The following is a 27,887-nucleotide window of genomic DNA, read 5'->3' on the forward strand; positions in this document are numbered from 1 at the left end:
ACATCTGGCGTGGTTCCTTTCGCCATCATAGCCGTTGCAGGTTTCACCTGACACTTGGAACGGCTTTTGCCTGACGCCTCAGGCTTCGTAGAGCTGCTCTTCGCTCCTTTTGACTGGCGTGGCTTTCTACAGCTCCGCTGTAGATGCCCAGTCTGTCCACAATTGTAACATTGGACAGCACTCAATGCTGTAGCATGCTCTGCATTAGCTCCAGCAGTGGGGAGATTTGAACTCTGTTCTTCCCTCCCACTGTCCTTCACTTCCAGTGCAGCAAGTCTGTCGTGTTCATTCAGGACCACAGCACACACTCTTTCCGCGGTCAGCTGCGCGGCCGGTAGGGAACCAAGCTGACTGGCAACAACCTTGTAGGTCCGATTCAGGCTGTTTATCATCATGAAGCAAAACACTTCCTCCTGTAGACGGAAATTGCGTTCCACCATCTGTTGACGCAGAAACTTCATCTCTGTCAGGTGCGCTTGAACATCTCCATCAGGCGCAAGTCTCAGATTGGTTAACTTCTCAAAATACAGCAACGCTGAAGAACCAGCATCTCTCTGATGCGTTGTACGCAGCGTGTCCCAAACCTCTTTCGCATTTTGTAAATGCTGGATATGCACAAGCTGCTGATCTGAGACACACAGAATTATAGCAGTCCTGGCCCTCACGTTCTGTGATTCCCAACCTCTGGTTGGTGCTGCAGGGATGGGGTTCTCAATTACATCAAACAGCCTCTGATTCTGCAGCAGGGCCTTCATCTTTACAGACCAAGATGAATAATTGTCATTATCTAAGGGAGGTGGGTAAGGCAGCGCTCCCTTCTTGGCATCCATCTTGAAGCCAAGCCTCTAGCTCACACTTTCAAACAAACTGTAAAATCCAACAGTTGTTTTCTGCCTTCTCTGTGGCAGGCAAACTGCAAGTTGTTTACGCTCTTTGGCACCTGGCAGCTAAACGCTGGCTGCTATGGAAAGTCCCTCCAAGAGCACGTAAACTTGTAGCCAAAACACTCTGTGGCTTAGTTTCGCTTTCACAGCCTCACAATCCATCTGCGTAGCCAGTAACTTTCCAGGATCGTTACTTTGCAACAGTGCATAGAGGACTTCTTATCTTAACCACAGGAATTTGTGGAATGCAGGTTTCAGCCTCTGAGCTGCAGGCCTTTCCTCCCGGAGCTTTTGTTTTTCCAAAACGCAGCTCCCATGAACCAGGGAATTAATCAACCTGCGTTCACACTTTTAGCCCGAAATGCAGCAGCATACCTTGAGCTCCGTTGCTTGGAAACACTTTCCTCTGGGTCTGTTCAGCCTCTGGCTTCTCTCAGACGCTTGCCTTCTCCCTTGGAGCAGAGGAGGACAATCCACCAGCCTCTCATGCAGATGTCCGATGAATCGCAACCATCCGAAGGCTGCCATATGTTAGTATCTTCGCTCACAGTCAGAGGTACCTGGCCTCCCCCGAGGCAATTGAGCGAGATACTGTGTTTACCTTCCGTCTGCGACCCCCGGCAGGCTAGGTAAACAAACCCGGCGATTCTTCTCATTAGACGTGAGAAAGAACACACCCTCTGCTTCTCTGATCTTCTCTCCCTCCCTGCATTCCCCCAGGGAGGGGAAATGAGACAGACAGGAGTCCTTTTTACATATTTTATTACTGTCACTCAGCAGTACATAGAAATGCGACTGTTCCCTTCAGACTCCATCAGAAGAGACACAACTCCGCCCCTGTACTTCCAGCACAGGTCACATGACACTCTGAGCTAACATCCGGTGCTCAGTACAGAGAATAGAATAGAATCATAGAGTTGGAAGAGACCACAAGGGCCATCGAGTCCAACCCCCTGCCAAGCAGGAAACGTATCCCGCATATAGGCTCCACCTTTTCTCCAACAGTACATCTGCAAAACATAACATCCTGTTTTGCATTCCAGCCATCTGGAGCTGGCTTTTGCCTTGGTGCTTTTCCCCAACATCCCCCGCTGGCCCCTTGTTTCTGGTGTGTCTCCCCTGGGACCCCCCTTGCCCTGACCATCGGCGCCTCCTTCTGGGAATCTTCTGATTCGCTGGAAAAGCTCATGGAATCTCTCGGGTCACTGTCGTATTCCCCTACGCTGCCCTCAGATTCTTCCCCTTCGCTCTCCATTTCCTCTCTCCCCTGTACCTCTGCTCCTGAGCCCCTGACATCCATCCCCCCTCGAAGCCCCCCTTCCCCCTCCCCCTCTTCGGGGGCGGGTTCCGGATGCTCCAGTGCTGTGGGGGTGAGTGCGGGATACAGTTCCTTCCCCCTGGCGTGCAGCCGACCAGTTGGATCCGGCCAGCCCGTAATGGGCTCGTCGACGTCGATCTCCTCTGCTTCCATCTCTCTGCATTTGTGTTCGAACCCAAGGTCCTCCCCCAACATGTCCGTCTCTCCCCCTGTTACCTCAGGTGATGCTGCGTGCCAGGGCCCCCTTAGCAGTTCCCTGCTCCACCCCACCTCCGGTTGAGTGTCCCACCAATAAGAGCGGGGAGCTTGTGTCTGGCGCCGTTTCCTCAGCTGATGAGAACCCCTGGAACGTGCTGGTTGAAAGTGTGGGTGTGAAAAGCCAGTCGTCGAAATAATCTGCCGGCATAGGTTTGTGCGGGAAGAGTGCATGGAACTCGTCTTTGAGGTAGTGCTCCTCTAAGGCATAGTCCGGCACCCACCTGTTGGCGCTGGCCGGGGTACCTTCCCTGGTGAGGAGATATTCAACTCCCTCTTCCCCCCATCTCGAGTCTAAAATCTCTGTGACCTCGTTGAGTGGCGCCGCCCTCGGTGACCCCTCCCCCGTTGGCGACTTTCTGAGTGGGTGAGGTGCGGTCCCTGGCGCCTGAAACCTGTGGGGTTCCTTGTAGGGTGTGAGGACTGACCTATGAAATACCGGGTGCATTCTGGAGCCCTCCGGGAGTGTCAACCGGAAGGCCACTGGGTTGATTTGTGCCTCGACTTGGTAAGGCCCTAGCTGCTTGTGTTTGAGCTTCTTCTTAGCTAACGTTCTGGCAGGCACTGCCTGGGCTGCTAACTAGACCCAGTCCCCCACCTGGATGTCTTCCCCGACTCTCCTGTGCCTGTCTGTCTGCACTTTGTAGGCGTGTTTTGCTAGTTCCAAGGTCCTTCGGAGTTGCTCGTGGACCTCCTGTAACTCTGCTGCCAAGTGCTCTGCTCCCCGTGGCTCCCCCTCCCACTTCGTCTCTAACCCCGGGAAGGTTCTGGGATGCCGCCCATTGTTGGCGAAGAACGGTGTCACCCCTGTAGACCCGTGCTTCGTGTTGTTGTAGGCAAACTCGGCCAACAGAAGGTAGTCCACCCAGGTCGAGGGCTGTTGATTCGCGTAGCATCGCAGGTACTGCTGCATGATGGCGTTGACCCTCTCCGCTTGTCCGTTGGTCTGCGGGTGTCGTGCCGACGCTAAGTTGATGTTGACGTTCAGGATGCCCAGCAGTTTATGCCAGAAGCTTGAGATGAATTGGTGACCCCGGTCGGACAGGATGGACCGTGGTAAGCCATGAACTTTGAACACGTGGTCTATGAACAGTTTGGCGGTCTGTTCCGCCGTGGCCACCTTCGCGCAAGGAATGAAGTGCGCCATCTTGGTGAACAGGTCTACGACCACGAGTACCGCTGTTTTGCCTCGCGAGCTGGGCAGATCTGTGACAAAGTCCAGGGCCACTCTCTCCCACGGTTCGAGCGGCGTCTGTAGCGGTTCCAGCAGTCGCGCCGGCTTCCTGTGCACTGGTTTGGCCCTTTGGCATGTGTCACACCTAGAGACGTAATCCGCGACTTCTCCCCTCATCTGGGGCCACCAAAAGTCTCTGGCCACTAATTCCGCCGTCTTGTCCTTGACGAAGTGCCTAGCACTGGGCGCGTCGTGCAACTGCTGCAGGACTTTCACGCGGAGGTCGTCTCCCGGCACATAGAGAGCCCCTTTGCGGGTGAGCGGTCCGTCGCGTATCTGGAACTCGTCGTCCTTCGCTGTGCCTCCTCGCACCTCCTCCATCTTGGATTGTGCGAAGGCATCCGTCTGCAGCGCGCGACGCACTGCGTCCAGGTCCACGGTAGCTGAAGCGCATGCCCACGCTTTCGGTGCGAAAATGTGTTTGGCCGCCACCGGTGCCGCTTCCTCGTGATACTGCGGTTTCCTGGATAGTGCATCTGCCATGACGTTGTTGTCTCCCGGGATGTATTCTATCCGGAAGTCGAAATCCGCAAAGAACTCCGCCCAGCGGATGTGTCTCTGGTTCAGGAACCGCGCCGTGCGCCAGTACTCCAGGTTCTTATGGTCCGTGCGGACCTGCACAGTGTGTCTGGCTCCGATGAGGAAGTGCCGCCACGCCTTGAAGGCTGCATGAATGGCCAGCAACTCCCTGTCCCAGATGGTGTAGTTCTGTTCCGACTTGCTGAGTTTCCTGGAGTAGAATGCGCAGGGCCTCCAGTTCCCTTGCGGATCTTGCTGCAACAGGACCGCCCCCACCGCTCTGTCTGATGCGTCAGTCTCAACCCTCATTGGTTTGCCGGGGTTTACGTGTAGCAGCTGTTCTTCGGACGCGAAGAGACGCTTGAGTCTCCGAAAAGACTGTTCCGCCTGGTCCGTCCAGGTGAACTTCTTCTTCTTGGAGCTGAGGGTGTCCGTGATGGCCGCCGTCTCCTTCGCGAACCCCTTGATGAACTTGCGATAAAAGTTGGCGAAGCCGACGAACTTCTGGACCTCCTTCCGATTGCGCGGGCTTTTCCAGTCCAACACCGAGCGGACCTTGGCGCTGTCCATGGCGAGTCCCTTGTTGGACAGCTTGTAGCCCAGGAAATCCACCTCCGTCACGTCGAACTGGCACTTCTCCAGTTTGGCGTAAAGTCTGTGCTCCCGTAGTCTCTGCAGGACCTCCTTGACGTCTCCCTCATGAGCCTCCTGCGAGTCCGAGAAGATCAGGATGTTGTCTAGGAAGCAAACGCACTTCTTGTAGAGGAGGCCCGCTAACACGTGGTGCATGAAGGCTTGGAAACAATGGGAGCCATTTTGCAGACCAAACGGCATAACTCTATATTCATAGGTGCCTAAAGGCGTAAACATGGCCGTCTTCCACTCATCGCCCTCCCGCATGCGTATAAGATTGTACGCCCCTCGTAGATCCAACTTGGTGAAGATTCGTCCCTTCCTCACCGTCGCGAGCAGGTTGTCAATCTTGGGCATGGGGAATGCTGTGGGCTTTGTCCTGGAATTGATAATTCTGTAATCAACTACCAGTCTGCGTTGGGGCGTGTCCTTCTTCTTCACGAAAAACACGGGACTGCCCCCCACTGCTTTGGATTCTTGGATGAATCCCCGCTTCAAGTTGTGATCTATGAACTCCCTGAGTTCTTGCAGTTCGTCTTCCGACATGGAATATAGTTTTCCAGTCGGCAGCGTCGCCCCCGGTAGGAGGTCAATCGTGCAGTCGTAGGGCCGGTGGGGAGGCAGCTTGTCCGCTTCCTTCTCGCAGAAGACCTCCAAAAACGCCTTGTACTTGTTGGGTACCGCCTGCACCATGCCTAGGTGTAGCTGCTGTTCATCTTCTTGTCCCTCGTCTTCCTGGCCGGTCCGGATGCAGTGTTCTGCGCAGTAGGAGGAGCAGAAGGTCAATTGCCGCTGGTACCACGCTAATGCCGGGCTGTGCCTATCCAGCCAACTCATGCCCAACACTATGGGCGTGTCCAACAGGTGGGTGACGTTGAAGCTGATGACTTCGCGGTGATTTCCAATTTGCATCACCATAGGCGGTGTTTGCTGTACCACCTGCCCTCCCAGCAGCTCTCTGCCATCGACCATGACGACGTTTAGGGGCATCGTGGCTGGTAGGAGCGCTATGCGATGTTGCCTGATGAAGTCCACTCCCACAAAGTCTGCATTCCTACCAGAGTCAATGGTAATAGGGACTTCCAGGGTGAATCCATTTGGCAGCTGGAGTGATGCGGTGAGTTGCACCACTGGTTTGGGTGGGAGGGGGTCCGTGGGCTGCAAAATCTCTGGGGACTGCTTCACTGACTCGCCTGGCTGGGCCCCAGTGCCTCTGCCTCCAACCAGGCTTCGCCGTTTCCCTGCAGCTGTTCCCCCTGCCGAACTGCACCTCTTACTGTTGCTGAGGCTGCAGTGTGCTTCTGGATCCTCTGGGGACACTCTTTGGCCATGTGCTGTGCACTGTCGCAGATATAAGACTTCCTGCTCCCTCTAGGAGCCTTCGTCTTGACTGCTCCTGGTGTTTGGGCTCTGGTCGCTGTCTGAGCCTTGGCACCACCTATCTGGGTATGAAGGGAGGTGTTTTGGCTGGTGTGCGTGCCAGACGACCCTCATCCCTGCTCCAAGGGCGTTCTTCCAGGCGCACCCCTATCGTCAGCGCTCTCTGGATGACTTCTGTGGTACTGTTAGGTCTCTCCCCCCTCGCCAGCTCATCTTTCACGGCTCCATTTAGCCCCTCCCAGAACAGATCCCTCACGGCAGCGGAGTCCTTCTCCCAGCCCAGCACATTTAACAACGCAAAAAAGCGGGAGTGATATTGTCTCACCGTGGCTTTGCCCTGCTTCAGCCCGTGCATTTCCCTCCTGGCCACATCCACATCTACCGTTGATTTAAAACAAGCGTCCATAGCCTTGATAAATGCGTTTGAATCCTGGAGGGCGGGATCATTTTCGCGCCATAAATTGCGCAGCCACGATTTAGCGTCCCCATGCAGATGAGTGATTATGAACCCCACTTTCTCCTCCTCATCTCTAAAGTGTTTCCGAAGCAAATTGAGCACGGAAACTATGTCTGCTCTGAAGTTAGGATACTGCTGCAGGTCCCCGTCGAAGTGGGCTACGATGCTGCCCCCCCTCTTCCCGAGGCCAACTCCCTCCGGCTTGGGTCCTGGCAGCCCCTCTTTGCCCCAACGTTCCCACCTGTTTCGCAGATCTCGGCAGAGCGCTTCTGCTTCCTCTTCTCTCTTTTTGGACACTGCTACTTCTGCGTAAAGCTTCATGACTGCTTCTTGCAGTTCTGTCACTTTCTCCTCTGTAGTCATCTTTGCCTATCTTCGTGAGCTCGCAATTTTTTTTTTTTTTGTGAGACGGAGCTTACTGTCAGAGCTGCCCGAGGTCCCAGCTCACAAAGGACCAACGCCAGTTCGTTGTTATGTACAAAAGTCTTTATTGAAGTTCAGTTTCTCTTTCACAGCCGCGGCGCGCAGCTCTACGTCTGAAACTCTAGACTGCCGAAGCTCCGTCTGAGTCTCCTCCCCCCAGACACCAGTTTAAGACCCTAGCCTTGCTCCACCTCTTCCTTTGCTCTTTCCTCCTCTGGCTCCGCCTGTCAGCTGGGGTCTCACTCTTCCTAGACTCATCTGACGCTGAGTCCCCTGAGTCTTCCCCCTGCCTCTGGCGGGCTTTAGGACCTGGTTCCCAATCCGGGTTTTCTGCTGTCCCACGCGCCTGTACATTTGAACTTGGCGCGCGCGCCCAGCCGGCAACCTTCCTCCTGACCGTCACACTGCTCCTGTCACTGCTTCCCCCTTCGGGGAGGCTAGCTGGACCTGACCTCCCCTCCGTTCCCCCACTCTCCGATGGAGGTGTGGTCAGCCCAGACTCATCTTCTCTTCCTGCTGGAGGAGACGCTGGCCCTGACACATGGGACTCTTCCCCCCCACTACGCTCTGGTGGGGAAGCTGGTCCTGACCTCCCGCTGCTGCTTTGGGAGTCCCCGCTGGCCCCTTGTTTCTGGTGTGTCTCCCCTGGGACCCCCTTGCCCTGACCATCGGCGCCTCCTTCTGGGAATCTTCTGATTCGCTGGAGAAGCTCATGGAATCTCTCGGGTCACTGTCGTACTCCCCTACGCTGCCCTCAGATTCTTCCCCTTCGCTCTCCATTTCCTCTCTCCCCTGTACCTCTGCTCCTGAGCCCTTGACAACCTGTATATATAGAATGGTCAATGTTAGTGTTGTGTTGTGGGTTGGTTAGAGAAAGCTGGTAGTGTTGATGTGTGTACAAGCTCATCTCTAACTTGGTTTTGCGGAATTTGTGAGAGGAGCTCAGCAGCTACGGGGGAGTTGCGGTTAAGGAGATGTTGGTAATGTTCTTTCCAGCGCAGTGCAATAGCTTCTTTTATCTTTTAGAAGTGTGGTACCGTCTGTTGAGCATAGGGGGCATATGCCATGATTTATTGGTTCATAGATGGTCTTTGTGGCTTAAAGAAACTCTGTGCATCATGAGTGTCGGCTAAGTGTTGGATCTCTTGAGCTTTTTTTTTATCCAACAGGTGTTCTTTAGTTCTCTGGTTCTTCTTTGAACCTCGGCCTTAGTGTTGGCATGTTTTTACTTAGTGGCATAGTTTCTATCTCTTTGCCAGATCTGAAAGGCCTTCTTTTTCTTGTTCATAAGGCGTTCAATCTCACTGTTATTCTCATCAAACCAGTCCTGGTGTTTCTTGGTTTGGTATCTGTCAGGGAACTGCCATCAGTACTGGAGGGGGAGCGCAAAAGCCAGAGGGATTCCAGAGAGCGTCCAGGGATCGGGAGGAACAGCCCATCTTCTGGGGAAGAGAATCAGCGTAGCACCAGCGGAGAAGGGGGGCAGGTGGGGGAAGCGGCGAGGCGGTCCCATGACTCCTTGCCTGGGACCAGCAGGGAGAGTAGGGGTCCTCCGTTGCCCACGCCCTCCCTGCGCAGAAGGCTTTCGCACAGAGAGGGTAGGCGGAGACTAGGCGTCAAAGAACTTCTTTGCTGGAAGAAGTTTAAGAAACGCCCACTCACGGATTCTGCCAGCGATTGAGTCAGCCACGGGTGAGTGGCTGTCCGGACAGAAGAGGTTCACTTTGGCAGCCCAGCCAGGTGTTTGCACCCAGCCAGGGAGATAGGCACCTGCTTACACACGAGCAACCCCTTAGAACCATTACAGCATCCAATAATTTGTTCACAGGCTGCACTAATGGATGTTTTTAGCTTGGCCCAGTGTTCCTTGATGTTATCAGGGAATTCTGAAAACAGATGGTCCTTAAGAGTTGTTTGGAAGCAATCCTGCTTAATAGGATCTTGAAGGGCTTGAGTGTTCATTTTACGCCTTGGTTTCCTTCCTTGAAGCCTGCACTGAGGTATAATCTTGATAGCCATCATGGAGTGTATTAACACTGGGAAACATTTTTTATTTTTTATTGCATTGACAGCTGCAGTTATTCTAACCTAATTTTGACGTACTGTTTTCATATCTGAAGTTGGTTTTGTTCTGTAAGCTCTAGTTTAATTCATGTTTTTCACTTTTCACCATGCAAGAATTCAATATTTTATTAAACACATAACCAAAGTAGTACAATGTGAGTATAAATGTAAGTGACTTATATAGCATTGAATATGTATATCTATGTACAGTTGGAGGTGTGCAAAAAAATGTATTCCCTTGGGATACACAGTATACTGGGGAACATTTTTTTTTTCATTTTCTGTTGCATGAGATTTTTCAACTGTTCTTTTATGTTCTTTCAATGCTGATTTCAAATTTGAAATCAATTTTTGTGCATGTGCTATAGTTATCTTTCAATTTCCAACTTTTGCCAATATGTCATATTTACACTGGGGATAAGTGGACACTGACACGTTGATCTACCCTAAGCACATGGTAATTATTGATTTGCAAACTTAATTTTTCTTTATTTTTTATAGTTTTGTAACCTAAATATTTGTATTTTTCAGATCAGACCATGGCTTCTACAAGTAGACAAAAATGTATAAGCACTAATGGAATGTGGAAAACATCACATTGTTTTGGCAAAAACAGTGTGTGCCGGGAACAGTACAGCAAGGAGGCTTGGAGGTGGGCTGCAAAACTTTACACAACATTCAGATAAGAGTTGTGAGATGATGCCAAGGACAAGGATATGAGATGCCAAAAACACGCTAAAAACAAGGAGCAAGGAGTTGTGTAATGCCACACATCAAATGAACAAGGTAGAATCATAGAATCATAGAGTTGGAAGAGACCACAAGGGCCATCGAGTCCAACCCCCTGCCAAGCAGGAAACACCATCAGAGCACTCCTGACATATGGTTGTCAAGCCTCTGCTTAAAGACCTCCAAAGAAGGAAACTCCACCACACTCCTTGGCAGCAAATTCCACTGTCGAACAGCTCTTACTGTCAGGAAGTTCTTCCTAATGTTTAGGTGGAATCTTCTTTCTTGTAGTTTGGATCCATTGCTTCATGTCCGCTTCTCTGGAGCAGCAGAAAACAACCTTTCTCCCTCCTCTATATGACATCCTTTTATATATTTGAACATGGCTATCATATCACCCCTTAACCTCCTCTTCTCCAGGCTAAACATGCCCAGCTCCCTTAGCCATTCCTCATAAGGCATCGTTTCCAGGTCTTTGACCATTTTGGTTGCCCTCCTCTGGACACGTTCCAGTTTGTCAGTGTCCTTCTTGAATTGTGGTGCCCAGAACTGGACACCGTACTCCAGGTGAGGTCTGACCAGAGCAGAATACAGTGGCACTATTACTTCCCTTGATCTAGATGCTATACTCCTATTGATGCAGCCCAGAATTGCATTGGCTTTTTTAGCTGCCGCGTCACACTGTTGGCTCATGTCAAGTTTGTGGTCAACCAAGACTCCTAGATCCTTTTCACATGTACTGCTCTCAAGCCAGGTGTCACCCATCTTGTATTTGTGCCTCTCATTTTTTTTGCCCAAGTGCAATACTTTACATTTCTCCCTGTTAAAATTCATCTTGTTTGTTTTGGCCCAGTTCTCTAATCTGTCAAGTTCGTTGGGATATTGGAAAAAGATGGCGCCGGGTCAAGTTTCATCTGAGTCTCTGCTGCGTGAGTAGGAGCATTTACGATCAAATTACCCTGATAAAAAGGCTCACCCTTTGAAAATATCTACCAACTTTTATCAGTAAAGGACTCCGGGAGCTGTCGGGTGGACTCTTAAATCATTAAATCATTAGCCGGCCTGTGAGGGTGAAGGTGAAGACACGGACTTTCATATGAACAGGCAGTGAAATATTACCCCACTGCAAGTGCTGGTAGACTCGAAGAAAATATTTATCATCTGAGTTGACGTTAAAATACTATCCCCCCTCTTTTTGATATCTGAACTATGGGATATGGGAAACAGTCCCCGTTTCCTTACCGAGATCAAAGCAAAAAAGGGTTGAACCATGTCACTTTAAAGAAGGGAGTATTCTATTGGATTGTTCCTACACGGTAGAAACTCAGAATCGTTTTAACCCTCTGATTGATTGCGTGTCAGTACTTAAAGACGAAGAGCGAATAATACCACAAACAACAAGCAATGTGGCCAACAGTAAGAGTGTAGTCTCTCCTCAGAAGGAGGAATTGGCCCTTGGCACAGCCAACCATATGACATTTGAACAGTCCCATTTAATAATCAAAACTTTGCACTGTATATTCAAAAGACTAGATGATCTTTCGTCCCAGCTGCACAGCCTCCATCAAAAGCTTGTTACTGCTTCACCAGCGTCAGCCGGTGTTAAGTCCTTTGAAGAGAGGAAGGGGACAAGGAGTTTGTCCTTAAATAACAAACGTACTGACAAATTTAAATACAACCTTATCCCTCAATTAGGTCATCAATCCTTGACTTTAACACCAAGGAAAGTGAGCCTAACCATACAAAATGGAGACCCAAGATGGAGAACTCTGGGTGGTGCCAAGGAACTCCTAAAGGTGCTTTTAAATATGGAGGCAACACAAATTGACCTTTGTGCAGTCCTCCCCCTTGTCCATCACTATAAATCCCAGAGAGTCCTGCTTGCGTTCCAATCCACAAAAATTCCCACCATCATATTACGAAGGAAAGCATTTTTCTTTCGCCATGGGATAACTCCAACGAGAGCCTTTATCAGGGGCGCCGACTTATAAAAAATATTGGGGGAGCCCGCGAAAGCTCATGAATAATAAATAAGCTCATGAATATGCAGATAAAGTGGCGCCGCCTCATCGTGAGCGAATAGGGGAGAGCGTGCTGCGCCTATTAATCAGCTCCGAAGGAAATTGGGTGGAGCTTTTGCTCGGGAGGGAGGGCAGGAGGCATGCAGCCCGACCCTGTGCATTTTGGGCTGGGGGAGGGGCAGCGGTGGCGCTCTGCTGGAGGGGCGCCCGAGATTATTGGGGGGGCGGAGCCCCCCAAACGAATTTTTGAGGGGGCTCGGGCCCCCTCAGGCCCCATGGAGTCGGCGCCTATGGCCTTTATAGACCCTACGCCTAAACCCTTACTGTTGGAGGCAATAACCAAAGAGGGCTCAAAATCTGCTAAACCCGATCCACCAGTGGACACCGGAGTGGGTGTTCTACCCCAGGAGAAGAGTTATGTAGCCTCCACCGGAAAGTGGCCTGACACCACCAGAAGTGATCGAACTGATTGCCTCCTTTGCAGATTTACCAGTGGTGGAACAAAAAGAAATTATTAATAGGCTGGAATCGCTTAAAACCCAACTTATTAGGAAGCTCAGCACCGGAATACCCACGTACAGCGAACATGACATCCTAGAAGAACCTGATCATATGGATCTCGAAATATCTAATGCTAAACGTATGTCGGTAAGGGTGGATAAGATACAATCCCAAGAAGTAATTACCAGTCCTTCCCTCCAACCAGAACAACCCTCAGTGCTCTTAATAGATTTACATGACCGTCCCGCGATAAACATACCTGAAGAAAGCAGCACACAACAGGAAAAATCCCCTTCTACACATTCATCGATGCCAGACCTGGAACCTTCTTATAGCACTGACCAATCAAGAGAAGAGGTGCCTTTGCCAACCTTCCCAAATAGACCACTCGCCCAGCCATATCCCTCATTGCGGAGTATTATGGATTCAACAGCAAGACCAGTGATGGAACTGATTGAAGATCCAACAGGCCACATAAATCAAGTAGCCCAAAAGACCAGTAGCAGGCTACAGAGAGACCAAACCTCAGATGAGAAAGCTGGTCCTAACCGGGTGGCCCACCAAACTCTTTTGGAAAAGGGGTCCTCCCCTGCTCAGGGGCCTACTCCTAGTAGATCGAGTGGCCAAGTTCATCAGTCAGATAACCTTGTAAATCCTCCCACTCAGTTTTTACGAGAGGTTTTTCATCAGAGGAAGATAACTGATTTCTTTACTGGCTCCCCTCTTCCCGTATTAAAGTTGAGCCATCCTTCCGAATGACAGCCAATTGGAGGAACGAAGAAACCCCAGCTTCCAATATTAAGCTGGAACATTGCTGGATGGAAAAGCAAAAAATTAGATCCAGAATTCCAAAAATATATTAATTCCTTTCTTATCATACTATTACAAGAAACTTGGGTGGAGGAGGAAATTGAGTTAAATGGCTTTGAGTTTATATGTCTGCCTGCTAGTCCGTCAACGAATGGTGGCCGCCCCAAAGGTGGCCTTGCAATTGGTATCTCCCTTAAACTTCGGGCCAAACTTTCACTAGTGCACGTATTACCGCCTCATGCTATTACCGGACTGATCTCTGGTGGAAACTTCTCTTTATTGGTTCCAAATGTCTATTTCCCACCGGGAGGGTTAGCAGCTGATCTTACTTCTAAATGGGATTCCCTAGAGGATTTTTTACTTTCTTGTTTTCTTAAATATCCCAACGTCCCCTCCATTACTGGGGGCGATTTTAACGCTCGGATAGCCTCAAATCGGGAGGCTCTTATACAGTCCAAATGGTGGGTTGACCCCGACGCTCAAACTTATGATCTAGTATATATCCCCACTAGAATATAAAAGGATGTAAAAGTTAATAAGGCAGGAGTGATGCTTTATCAGCTGACTTTACGCCTTAATTTAATTATATTAAATGGCAGATGTCCTCCAGATATACCAGGAGAGTTCACCCACCTGGGGTTAAAATCAAACAGTGTTCTCGATTATGTATTGTTTTCCCGGGATCTTTTTTTGAATGTCATCTCTTTTAAAATTGATAATGCCCAGTTTAGTGATCATCTTCCCCTGACAACCAAGTTATGTGTTGACTGGCAGTTGCTCGAGCGCTCCCACCCAATCCCGGTGATTGTAGAGTCGTCCACCAAAATAAAGGGGTCTAGATGGTCCCCTGCCCTCGCCCATAGATATATGGATTTTATCCGAGAAAAGTTTTCTGGCGAGCTGCCGGACGTAGGAATAGTCCCGCGTGATCCTATTACTTGTATGAATTTTTTTTCTTGCCTGATAGAAGTTTTAACCCACTTTTTTACTTCTCCAACCTATGGAGTTAAAAACGATTATTTTAAATTTGGCGCCCCTTGGTTTAACTCTGCTTGTAAACTAGCCAGACTCCATCTACATACAATATATAATGATTACAAACTTTCTGGCGCTCCGGCCTTACCTCCATCTTATTCCCTGGCTAAAAAAGCATACAAACAGGCCCAGAAATCGGCCAAACGGGAATGGCATTTAAATCGCTGGCAGACTATAATTTCTGCCTCAAAATCTCATAACTCCTGGAAATTTTGGTCCTTAATAAAGGGAAGAAACACAAAATATCCCTTAACGGTGATCCCGGCCCCTACATGGGAGCAGTTCCTGAGAAAATATTTCTCAGTGGCAGAAGCTCCGGACACTCACTGGAGACCTTCTAATCCCCTTCCCATCTGGCCCAATACTGACCCTGCTGAAATCCTAGAATTGATAGCTGAGCTGAAAACTGGTAAGGCCCCTGGGCCAGATTTGGTCCCTGTTGAGGCTATAAAGCTACATTCTGCATGGTGGGCAGGGATTTTAGCTAAAATGTTCATTGCAATAAATGCCAAGAACGTGGAAGGAGGCCATTATAATTCCTATCTACAAAAAAGGCCCTCCCGGTGACCCAGGGAATTACCGGAATATCAGTCTGCTATCGTCCATTGGGAAAATATATGCCCGTTTTTTGCTGGCAAGGTTGATGAAGTGGTCAGTTGAGGCTGACCTGATTGGGCATGAGCAAGCTGGATTTAGGTTAAACCGATCCACAACAGACCAGGCAATTATTCTTTTTCACTTAGCCCGGAAATACTCGACACCTCGACGGGGCCAACTTTGTGCAGCTTTCATAGATTTGAAAGCTGCGTTTGATAGTATTCCGAGGAAATTACTATGGGATAAACTTGCCTGCTGGGGAATAGATAGAAGGCTCCTGTGGCTTATCTCCCAACTTCATGCCGGGTCCGTGGCCAGGGTGAGATTATCCCCTGCTGGAGACCTAACTAACCCAGTGCCAGTAAATAAGGGTGTTCGCCAGGGTTGTATTTTAGCGCCACTTCTTTTTAACCTATTTATTAGTGATATGAGGAACCCATTAGTCGACTCACAAAAATTTATCCACACCCCTCGTATAGCAGATTATCGTTGTCCTTTACTTCTCTACGCAGATGATGCAGTACTACTCTCTTACTCCAGAGTGGGTTTAAGGAGGGCACTAAAGATTTTTGCGACATATTGCCACTCTAATCATCCGTCTATCAACCACACCAAGTCTAAAGTATTGATATTCTCAAGGAGTCGTAAACTTTATTCATGGAAATTGGAGGGCACGAAAATCGAACAAGTACATAAATTTAAATATTTAGGTATTTACTTTCAATATAATTTAGGGTGGAAAACGCACGTTGAATACCTTCAAAACAAGGCAAAAGCCCTAACACACTCTCTCCTCCATTTTTTCTACTCTGAGGGGGCCTTATTCATCCCTGCGGCCTTGAAGGTGTATAGCATCAAAGTGATGGCCACAATGGCCTATGCTGCACCTTTATGGGCTGCCTTTGCAAACCTCTCACCTTTAGAGTCACTTCAAAGTCAATTCTTACGCCGAATTCTAAAATTACCAACATGCGTAAGTAATGCGGCTATTCGTTTAGAAATGAAGATCCCTTCAGTGGAGTTAGTCCTATGGAGGAGAGTTTTGATTTATTGGATATCCCTATGGCACAAACTCCCGAACCACTATCTCATTCAATGCATGTGGCGGGATGATTTCACAAATTTGTGGTCAGGAAAAATCCATGCCAAATTGCTGTCCTATGAGATCTCGCCCACTGAATTGCTCAAACTGGATCTAAATGTGGCAAAAAGGTGTATAAATCAAAGGCTGGATGATGCAGAGCTATACCAAAATTTCCTAGCTGGTGGTGGAGTCTGCTCGCCGTTAAATTTTGGCATAATCCCTATCTACCGTGCTCCATCCTACTTAACATCGCTTATGACCGCGTCTCACCGATATGCCTTCATTAGAGCTAGGTTCAATGTTTTTCCAACAAATGTCCTGAGACATAGATTCACTAAGGGCCAAGTCCCTTCAATGTGTGCTTGTGAAATGAAAACATCTGAATCTCTACATCATGTTATGTTTATCTGCCCTATGTACAGTTCAGTTCGTGCTAGTATACTAAACTCCATAATACAGCCTATGGCTGACAAACCAGTAGACCTACAGCTTGCCTGGGTTCTTCAAGATGTGGATACTTATATTACCCTACAGGTTGCTAAATTCCTAACAGCCGTCCTCTCGTATAAGAGACGGAATGGAATGTTAGCCGATTATTGATAGTTATAAGAATTTTCTATAATGACATCAGATATTGATTTTAACGTAGTGCCGAAATTTTAATCTTAAATTTTTCTTTTGATTTGCTAATATCTGTCCTTGTGAGCTGTGAATTGTGTTATATTATTGGTGGCTTGTACGAGTCCACTGTTTTATTTGTTTTATTTGTTTTGTTTTGTTGTGTCGTGCTTCATGATGGGCGTAAAGCCAAATAAACATTTTCGTTCGTTCAAGGTCGTATTGAAGTGTGATCCTGTCCTCTGGGGTGTTAGCCACCCCTCCCAGTTTGGTGTCATCTGCAAATTTGATCAGGATGCCCTTGAGTCCATCATCCAAGTCGTTGATAAAGATGTTGAATAAGACCGGGCCCAAGACAGAACCCTGTGGCACCCCACTAGTCACTCTTCTCCAGGATGAAGAGGAACCATTGATGAGCACCCTTTGGGTTCGGTCAGTCAGCCAGTTACAAATCCACTGAGTGGTAGCATAGTCAAGACCGCATTTTACCAGCTTCTTTACAAGAATATCATGGGGCACCTTGTCAAATGCCTTGCTGAAATCAAGGTAGGCTACATCCACTGCGTTCCCTTCATCTACCAGGCTTGTAATTCTGTCAAAAAACGAGATCAGGTTAGTCTGACAGGACTTATTTTTCAGAAATCCATGCTGACTATTGGTGATCACAGCATTCCTTTCTAGGTGCTCACAGACTGTTTGCTTAATGATCTGCTCCAGAATCTTCCCTGCTATTGATGTCAGACTGACTGGGCGGTAATTATTTGGGTCCTCTCTTTTCCCCTTTTTGAAAATAGGGACAACATTTGCCCTCCTCCAGTCTGCCGGGACTTCGCCTGTTCTCCAGGAATTCTCAAAGATGACTGCCAGTGGTTCTGAGATCACATCTGCCAGTTCTTTTAATACTCTTGGATGCAGTTCATCTGGCCCTGGAGACTTGAATACATCTAAACTAGCCAAGTATTCTTGTACTATCTCCTTAGTTATTCTGGGCTGTGTTTCCTCTGCTGAATCATTTGCTCCAAATTCTTCAGGTCGGGCATTGTTTTCTTTATCGGAGAAGACTGAGGCCAAGAAGACATTGAGGAGTTCAGCCCTTTCTGTGTCCCCTGTTTGCATTTCACCATCTTCTCCTCTGAGTGACCCCACTGTTTCTTTGTTCTTCCTTTTGCTACGAACATACCCATAAAAGCCTTTTTTGTTGCTTTTAACCTCTCTAGCAAGCCTGAGTTCATTCTGTGCTTTAGCTTTTCTGACTTTGTGTCTACACGTGCTGGCTATTTGTTTGAATTCCTCTTTGGTGGTTTCCCCCCTTTTCCATTTTTTTGTACACATCCTTTTAAAGTTTAAAGTTCTTTAGATAGCCACCCTGGCTTTTTTAGGCACCTTCCATGTTTCCGTCTCATTGGTATTGCCTGAAGTTGTGCTTTTACTATCTCCCTCTTCACAAACTCCCAGCCATCATGAACTCCCTTTCCTTTTAGTATTACTGTCCATGGGATCTCACCCAGCACTTCCCTAAGTTTTGTGGAGTCGGCTTTCTTAAAGTCAAGAAATTGAGTCCTAGTATGCTTGGCTGCTCCTTTCCGCTGTATAGTAAACTTCAGAAGAGCATGATCACTCGCGCCTAATGATCCTTCCACTTCTACCCCACTAACCAGGTCATCAACATTGGTTAGGACCAGATCTAAAATGGCTGTTCCTCTTGTTGCTTCTCCCACTTTCTGGACAATGAAGTTGTCTGCAAGGCTAGTGAGGAATCTGTTTGACCTTATGCTCTTAGGTGTATAAATGACAAAGCTCTCCAGCCTCAGTTGCGTGCCAGACATTTGACAGCGCTGGCGTCTGGTCACCCGTGACTCTTACTGAATCTGGCCCATTCAGTGAAGAGTGGTGAGTATGGGAGATGTATGGATGCGTATATGACTGAGTGCATGTTCCCTGTCTTGTCATGTTTGTTGATCAATAAAGCAATGTTATAGAGAAAATCCAGTATTGGTTGTCTGGGGTTTACTTGTGCCTTCCTAGAGTGTACTGGGTCTCATCTATGCTAAACATGTAAACAGATTAAAAGGACCTAATTGGTCATAACAGGTTTGGGACTGGCTTTTGGAAGATGCCTGTTTGTGAATTTGTTTTGTGTGTGTAGATCAGTGCACGCTGACCAACGTGCAGTCTTCGCAGTAAGCCTCTATTCTGATGGCATGAGTAATCACGACAACCAGTAGATTCTTATCTGCTGCAGCCTTCATCCGCCCTCACAGCCATTGTAGCATACCATTATCATCCGCCTGTTCTGCCGTTGAGGACTTATTGGATCATTCTTTGTCTAGCTCCTTTCCTTTGACCTTACCGCCTTGGGTACAGCACACTAAACAGCTGTAAGGCCACTGAGGTTACTTCACAAGTTGGACACAAGAGAGAGCATGAGGGAAATAGCTGAAGGGAACTCCTCTCTATTAAAAATCATCTCTGAGGCCAACACACATACAATTCAGAAAAAGCAGAACATATTGTAAAAACAATTTGTATTTCATTACTTTCGGTTTTATTTTTCTCAAAAAATGTAAATGTACTTTTAAATTTACATTTCAGCTATTACACTGAAGAAGCAGACAGTTGTACCAAAATGTTAATGCTGCTCGAACACTTTGCTGAATAGCATTTTTTGATCTCCTGTTCTATGTGAAGGAAACCAAGAATTAACTGTCAGAGTAGTAGTAATAATAATGATTTGATTGATATACTGCCCTTTATCAAAAGATCTCAGGGCGATGTACATTAGAAACACATTCCAAAACATCAGTGATAATCATAACAACAGTCCTCTCCAGCCTGCAAACTTCTCCAACCAGATGCTGTCCAGACGTTTTGGACTACAACTCCCATCAGCCCCAGTCAGTGAAGGTTTTGCGCTCTCACATCAGTTTCAGCGTCATACAGCTGGCCAGGGCTGATGGGAATTGTAGTCCAAAATGTCTGGAAGGCACCAGGTTAGATTACAGTCTCTCCTGCCAAAGCTCATCTTGCCAGACTGCTGGATGTCAATTTGTCGGGGAGGCTGCAATGTGAGGATGCACTTGGCCCATGGCTCCTTGGCTCATAAGTGGCAGCAGATCCAATGCAAAAGGAAATCTTCATCTTTTACACTTGCAGAAATCTGCACAAATCACTTCTATGAAATGCCTGCTATGTTCCCTGTTGCAGCATTATGTACACAGTGCCTTCTTTTTAAATTATTATCTATAAATATTTTTATCATGTATACAAAAGAATAAAAATGTGAACTAAGAAATAAGTGGTGTCGCTCTCGCCAAATTAAATTTTAGGGCCAGAAAGAAATATGGCAGCAGGAACAACTTCAGCACTCACCCAGGCGTGCTGGCCCAATGAGGGCTGGACATGCTAACCTGAGACACCAGCAAGCCAAACTCTCATGGTGAGCTGTTTGCATGTGACAAGGCACATGTCAGGACACTCGCCCCAGGGGCATGTGATTTAACTGTGGCCACAGCCAGGCCTGTTTCACCTCTAAAAGATAAGTTTCTCTACATGCCGTACAAATATACACTACACCCAACATTTACAGTGTGTGATTTCTTGAAGTTTACAGCACAGGAAGCAGGCTGCCTAACTCTCCATGATATAGAAAACAATCACTCAAAATGCATTATTTTTCAGGCAGATGACCTTGCAATCCAGGAAAAGGCTGTGGAGCAAAGTACACCAGCAGCCACAATAAAAGGTTCTGCGTATATGGGAGGGACTGTGGGGCTACTGCATTGTCCTCTGTCGCTTGGCATCAAGGGGGGCCTAGATTTCCAGCAATTCATCTGAGGCCTTCACTTTCATTGCTGGATCTTTTGGCCAGCTCTTGGACAGGTTTAGCCTGTGTAGGAAAGAATGGCTTGAGGGAAGAGGAATCCTGAGATACTGGCAAGGGCCATGCCTCACTGTTTCCTGGAGCAGGAGCACCAGCTGAGTATTGCCAGGTATGTCGTCCAGGAGCTCCATGGAACTCAGATGCTGCACTCACCTGTCCTTGTTTGGCTCTGCTGGACTGCCATGGGCTTCAAGATCTTCTTAGCATCACTTGCATAGCAAGGAACATTGTATTTGGCACTGGAGGTCTTGATGATGGCACCTCTTTTCTGAGCATCTTGAATCAAAGCATTCCAATCTTCATTTTCCTACAATGGTTTTTATTTTATTTTAAGAAACAATAAATTATTAGGACAGGAGACTGGGCAGGTGCGGTAGTGACGGTTTATAAACAAGAGTTGGGAAAATTCATGGATTCGAAGTTAATCCTGCTGCCTCAAAGTAGAGGCTGTTGTAGCTTGCTCCCAGTTCTCTTTTCTTCGAAGGCAGGGACAGGAACCTGGTGACCAAATCAGTCCCCCCCCCCAGCATTCCCAGTCAGCCCACCACCCTTCAACTTGTCAATCCCACCTGCTCCCTCTAAGGAGATTCTTCTAACTTCTGTTGCACTGCAGGAGAGGGCGAGTGTGATTGTGTGGGTCTCTGGCTCCATCTGCTTTTGGAGTATGCCTCTCAACAGCATTCCACAAGGAAAAATGGAGGAGACCTTAGCTTGAAAAAGACTGGCTAAATTAATCTGAAATACTAAAGACCACTAATAATGGGTGTCAGTAGAAATTAGGACACAGAACTTCCTTTGGATTGCACTCACTGGTAAACAGTGGCTTCTGAACACACAACAGAGAATCCCTCCAATTCATTTGTACATAGGCTACAATTATCCTTCCCTCCTCACTGCAGCTATAGAACCACCAGTGACAGAGAAACAAGTATTGTTTAATGCAAGTCCACTAACAACTCTGCCACTTTACAGGAGCAACAGCAAACCGTCATCACCAGGACTTCCAAATGGAGAAATCTGGATTGGAGGCCCTCTAGTGGCAAAGCCATTGCAGTACAAGACTGACAAAAGTGACCATAATAAGACTGAGTGCATACGTATGTGAGTGATTGTGATTTCACACAGAAAAGTGGCAGGATGGGAAAGAGGGTGCTGAGGTCTCCCCCACTCCACTTACTTTTCTCCCGACAGGGCTCACTCCCAGTCCAAGAGCCTGACTGGGAGAAAAGTGTCAGGATAGAGAAGAGTCTGATGGCGCAGAAGCAACTGGCATGGTAGAGAACCCGATCCCTTTCTCTGCTTGAAATAAACCCTCCCCACCACACAGTTTGGCATTTTAAAACACTGAGACGAGTGGAGAACTTCTGTGGCCCTCTATATGCTGCTTAACTACATCTCCCACCATCCCTTGACCATTGGCTATGCTGACTGTGGCTGATGGGAGTTGTACAACATCTGTAGGGCTGTAGGATTCCCAGTCCCTGCCCTTACAGCCTCTCACGAACAACCTTGGTGGATCAGATCAAATGGTCCACCCCCTGAAGTGCTATGCTTGGTCTTGCATGAAAAATAGCAGTGGCGGGGAAGCTGTGTTGTTGGGTTCCAATTCCCACCAGCCCCAGCCAGCATAGCTAAAGGTCAGAAGACGGGAGTTGTAGTCCAGCAACACTGGGAGGCAGCAGAGCTTCCTTAGCTCTGGAATATAGTATTGCCAGTTTAAGCTCAATTGTGGAAAGACCTAAAGTAACCTAATAGTTTTATAATTTATGAAACCTGAGTTTCAGGTTCCTCTGGGCACCCACAAGCGACAGGGCCTTCTCAGTGGTGGCTCCCTCTTTGTGGAATGCCCTCCCTGGGGAGCTATGCCTTTCTCCCTCATCATTGCCTTTCAGGAGGCATTTGAAAACATGTTTGTTTAGCCAGGCACTTTTGGTGGTTGAAGAACACTGTTCCTAGCAATGCTGAGATCACTGGATGAGAGAAAGCCCCCCCCCCCCCGATTTTTAATCGTAGCTGTTTTTAGAATGCTTTAACATTTATTCTGTGTGTGGCATGTTTACTACACTGGGCTCATTTGGGCAGAACATAAATTCAATAAATAAGCAAATGCTGCCCAATATTTTCCCTAACACTGCTGGTTCAAAATACATAATTACTTACGACACCTTTTGGCCAGCCTGATGCTTTCCAGATGTTTTGGACTACAACTCCCACTTGCCACAGCCAGCAGAGCCAACGTGTGCCCTCTTTTGCAAGTGTGGGCAGAGGGCCCAATCTATACAGGGTACTGTGCTCAGAAAATCCTGTGGGCACCCCTGAATCCTGTTATGCTCTCCTTCCAAACAACCCTTTGAAGTAGGCTTGATTTATAGCTTTTGGAGGTGATATGGGGAGTTTGTGTGTGTGTCTAAATCCAGGTGTCTTTGGGCCAAGCCCAGGACACCACCATTAACCCTCCACAAAGGTGTTTATTTCTTCTTCCACGTACCATGAGCGTTTGCAGGTGTCCAAGGATGAAGAGACTGTACTTGGCTCGGGTGATGGTGATATTCAATTGCTGCAGACTCTTCAGAAACCTAGTGTCAGGGAGAGGAAGACGGGAGAAGATTTAAGAACAGAAACCAGCACTTATAGAGAGCCTAAAGAGATCATTAGCAGCCTGTCGTCTGACAGCGAGTCAGAGGCGGGGGGGGGGGAGGAGGAGGAGCCTGGAACAAGTCATTCTGTACACAGAGGAAGTCAGGGGCGGGGTTTCCGCAGACTTGAATGCTGGGTAAAAATAAAGGGGGGGGGGAGCAGACGCGGCAACTGTGCCAAAGGGGTCAGACGTTAATTGAAACACTGGAGGTGTACTTTTGAACTTTGTCAATAAATCAAATAGATTGGAACTGGCCGTGAGCCCGGAGTTTTATCTATGCCGGCTTGACAGCATAAAGCCTCTGACACCTAGGGATGGGAAAAAACCCTGTATGTAAGGCTGGCTCAGGATGGGCAGCTATGTCCACAGTGCCCTACTAGCTACCACTGTGGGGTTCAACTAAATCCCTGTTTAAATTTCAAAGGCATTAAAAAAGTTTCAGGCATTCCCACCAAGGAGGAATAAATCTTAAAATCAGTCCATGCTCTGCTTTTGCAATTTCAGCTGCCCTCTACCCGCCACCATGTGGCTTCCAGGCGCAGACACCCCCACCACCATAAAAAAACACATGTGGAAAGGAAGTGGGCTGGTGGTGGAAAGCAGCTTCATTCCATGTCAGGACCTTCAGCTGCCTATCCAGCACAACCTGTTGGTGGAGTAATACTATTTGTTGTGATTCAGGTGACTTGAAAAACAGAAATGCATCATTAGCACAACAGTGAATTTTTTTCTCCTTCTAATCCCCCCCCCAACTTTTAAATAAAATAATAAAAAGAAGTCCAACCCTGCTTGCCTGATTTCAGCCCCTTGTGAGTTATCCCTGACCTGCTCTCGACTCCCACCTTGACACTTGAACAGCAGTTCTTCTGGGGTGCATCTAAAAGCACTGGACCCATCGAAGCCAGGAGCCCTCTGATAGGGGCTCCCCATTTTGTGACCCATCTAAAGCTACAGAAGAGGAGAGGCAAGAGGGTGTCTGCACTCTGCCCTCCATTCTGCCCCAAAGCCCAATGCTTCCTTCTGGCCTTGCCAACCCCTCAACTTCCCTGCACCTCCCAGATATATAGTTCAGTTGTAAGCTGACAAAGTGCCCCTCACCTTCAACACACACTGCACCTCCACTTACAATATGAACTTTTGGCTTCAAGATCTGGCTTTTATTGTGTGCTACCCTAGGCTGCCATTAGGTTCCTTCCAGGCAGCTTGACAGAAGGGCACATACACACAGTTTTTGGGTTGTGGGACAGGCAGGCACTTTCACATCCTGCTATTTTTTTCTGGAAGAGCCAGAAGAGTTGCTACCACTGGTTAGAGGCCCCCTCTTCTCCCCCCCCCAGCTAGACACAGTGGAAGCCCCCTCCCAGATTCGCCAACATAAGGAATTGTCAATTCATTGGGATAAGGGAGGTGAAATGAGGAAGCTAACACAGCCTTGGCCCTGCCAGAGTGCCACACTTTGGGAACTCCTCTCATAAGATCCCTTATGGGCATCACAGGTGGTCAAGAGTGGAGTACAAGACCACCATAGGGGCTCCAACACCCCTTGTTCCAACCTTGAATTGTGGACAGTGGCCCACATACTTGACCACCCCAAGGATCACATCTTAAGTGTCAGAATTGCCAAGTTGAGGCACCTCAGTTGTCACCTCGCACTATGACAGCAAAGTCTTACCCAACTGATCCTTGCATGCTGTTCACTCGAACACAGGACACAATGATACAGTCCTTCTCACGGCCCTGGAACCCATCCACAAGGTCAACTTCCCCGACTCTGTAGAGAAAAGGAATGTCGTATGGTGCCATCCTAAATACACTTCTCTCTTTACCACCACCACTCATCCCCAAAAGAGAGGTGAAACTGATTGAGAAGGAAACAAGCCACACTTTTATGAAGTTAAAGAAAACTCCACGCTTCTTGTCTGAAATAGAAAACTATGTAAACAGTGAGAGAGCAAGCGAGGGAGCACATGGTAGATTGGAGAGATTGCTTGAGTCAGTAGGTGGGCTGTTGTGCCTCACTTTTCTCATATGTAAAATGGGAATATAACCTGTATTTTACACACTGCTGTTGCAAGAACAAATGAGATGGGGGGGGGTTGTGGGAATGTTAAGGATAGTAGGAAAGGATATATTGAATAAGTATTATCCTTCCTTCACTCATGCTAGTAAGTGATGTAGCAGAGCAGATTCCCCTCAATATACCTGGAAGCTAGCTTGCGGATTCGTTTGAAATACAAATTTTATTTATATCCCGCCCTCCCCAGCCAAAGCTGGGCTCAGGGCGGCTAACAACAATAAAATAATGCAACATTAGAAACCATTTCATTCTAAAATTAATTCAAATCAAGCCACTGGCAACCACTGGGCCAGGGCTCTGCGAAGATTGCCGAGGGAGGGAGTCAGGCTGTGCCCTGGCCAAAGGCCTGGTGGAACAGCTCTGTCTTGCAGGCCCTGCGGAAAGATGTCAAGTCCCGCAGGGCCCTAGTCTCTTGTGACAGAGCGTTCCACCAGATCGGAGCCACAGCTGAAAAAGCCCTGGCTCTAGTTGAGGCCAGCCTAACCTCTCTGTGGCCCGGGACCTCCAAGATGTTTTTGTTTGAAGACCGTAAGTTCCTCTGTGGGACATACCAGGAGAGACGGTCCCGTAGGTATGAGGGTCCTAGGCCGTATAGGGCTTTAAAGCTTAAAGCCAGCACCTTAAACCTGATCCTGTACTCCACCGGGAGCCAGTGCAGCTGGTATAGCACCGGGTGAATGTGATCTTGCAGCGAGGACCCTGTAAGGAGTCTCGCCGCGGCATTCTGCACCCACTGGAGTTTCTGGGTCAGTCTCAAGGGCAGCCCCACGTAAAGTGAGTTACAATAATCCAGTCTGGAGGTGACCGTCGCGTGGATCACAGTGGCTAGGTCAGGGAGAGAGAGGTAAGGAGCCAACTGCTTAGCTTGGTGGAGATGAAAAAATGCCGCCTTTGTTATAGCTGCAATCTGCACCTCCATGGAAAGGGAGGTGTCGGACTTCCGGGGACAGCGCCAGTGGCTAATGGCAGGAGCTCCTCTAAGCGGAGGAACTAGCTCCGTGAAAACTGGGTCGCCCACCACGGCGAAGGTGGGGACCCGTTAGAAATCTCAGGTGGAGGAAGCCTGGGAATGTGGGGGTTCGGCAGGGCACCTGGAGCGCCCCCTACTCGCGGGGAATCCTTTTTAAGGGCTCCGGAGCGAAGTGGGGTGAGAGGCGCGGTGCTGTGAACTGAATGCTACTTTCATGGAGTGAAGCCACACAGCCATTGCCGGGGAGCGCTGACCTTTTTCCTGTGGACATTTGGATCTAAAGTAACTACCTGTGAGTAAAGTGAAGAAATTGGACTTTAAACAAGCTGAATTTGGCCACGAACGGGGGAGGCGTAAAACAGGAAGTCCGCCTTCCTTTTTTTGTAAATAGTGGGAAGCAAGGAGTTTTAAACTAAAGCCTGAGAGACTGCTTTTGACATCTAAATCTTCAGTATAAAAATAGCGAACCCCCCTTGGTTGCAGGGGAAAAGGGGGGGGGATTTTTGGACATTATTTGCCTGCAGAAAAAGAGGGTAAAAGTTAACTTTTCACCGCTCGGAACCTGGGAGCGGCAGCCATTAAAATAGCTGCATTGTGGAGCTCCGCATTGTCTGCGAATAGACCATTTGACTGTCAGTGAGTGAAACTTTGTTGCAATTATTTTCTCTTGGCTTAAAAGTTTCAACTATGTTTCTGAACTAAAGTTTGATATTAAATATACTGGCATAACTTGTTAGAGTAACTTTAAAGAGAAAAACAAAAAGAAAAGGATACTTTGGACTAATATAAGATAAACAAAAATTGCTTCCCTCTAGAGGAGGTTTTTGACACTGTCATAAGGAGTGGAATTTTTCCAGTTTTAAAGATAAAACTCTGGGACTGTATCTGACCTTGAGAAGCTTTGAGTGTTATGGCAGATGGAAAGGAAAAAATAGACTCATTACAGGAAAAGACAACTAGATCCGGCAGTGTTGGAATGAATCACGTCAGGGTCACCAAATGTTGGAATGAAACCACGACAGACGAGTAGCAGGTGTCATGAGAGAGGCTGTCTTTTATTGAATATTACAAACATTGCCACAGGTGTGCTTGTGGCTGATTGGTTGATACAAACACAAAGCAACTTGTTGCTGATTGGTTAACATAAGTACAAGGTGGGAATTACATGTGAACATTAATCACCGATAGATTAAAGGCTGGGAAACGAAGCTGGAACTAGACAGGCATGAAACCTCCTAATTAAATTATAACTGAAGATTGATATAGCATGATTAAAACAATTACTAATGATTGATCATAACATGAAAGAATATAATAAGTGAAGTCCGTAGATGTGGTCAGCTGTGCATTAAGTACAGGTCATAGTGTTTTTCATGAACTTAAGATGAACTGAGCAGTCTAGGGAAATGAGGGAATGTCTTGGTATTTAGAACAGGTTGTACAGTGTGTGCAGAAGCAGAGAAAAGCTTATAAGCGAGACTTCCCAGAATGCAAGAGAAAAGAAGCAAGAACTTCCCATAATACCACAGTTATGTGGAGAAGCAGAATTTCCCTTCACGGCAGGACCTTTCGGAGAGCTTCTACATCTGGCCCACCTGCTCCCTCTGCAGCTGTGTCAATGTATACCAAATCAAAAGGAGGAATGCCATCGGAAGAGGATTGGGCTCTTGTTTTAAGCAAAATTAACAATTCTTTGGAACAAATGAATAAAAAAATGGACCAAAATTCACAAAAATTGGACCAAAATACACAAAGTATAA

The 27,887-nt window shown here is 47.8% G+C and overlaps 1 protein-coding gene across 1 annotated transcript in view; it reads right to left on the reverse strand.

Annotated features, from left to right (window-relative positions):
• Positions 1-20,317: 20,317 nt before the first annotated feature.
• The window catches only part of LOC308578007 (putative helicase senataxin), a 138,843-nt gene continuing 131,273 nt past the window's right edge, over positions 20,318-27,887 (reverse strand). The window contains exons 13-16 of the mRNA XM_081178312.1: positions 24,753-24,851; positions 22,931-23,018; positions 20,596-20,749; positions 20,318-20,448 (exon numbers count right to left, since the gene is read on the reverse strand). Coding sequence (XP_081034438.1) covers positions 20,444-20,448; positions 20,596-20,749; positions 22,931-23,018; positions 24,753-24,851 — 346 coding nt within the window. The 3' untranslated portion in view covers positions 20,318-20,443. The remainder of the gene's footprint in view (positions 20,449-20,595; positions 20,750-22,930; positions 23,019-24,752; positions 24,852-27,887) is intronic.

Source organism: Podarcis bocagei (genome assembly GCF_964188305.1).
Source record: "Podarcis bocagei genome assembly, chromosome: W".
Lineage (NCBI taxonomy): Eukaryota > Metazoa > Chordata > Lepidosauria > Squamata > Lacertidae > Podarcis > Podarcis bocagei.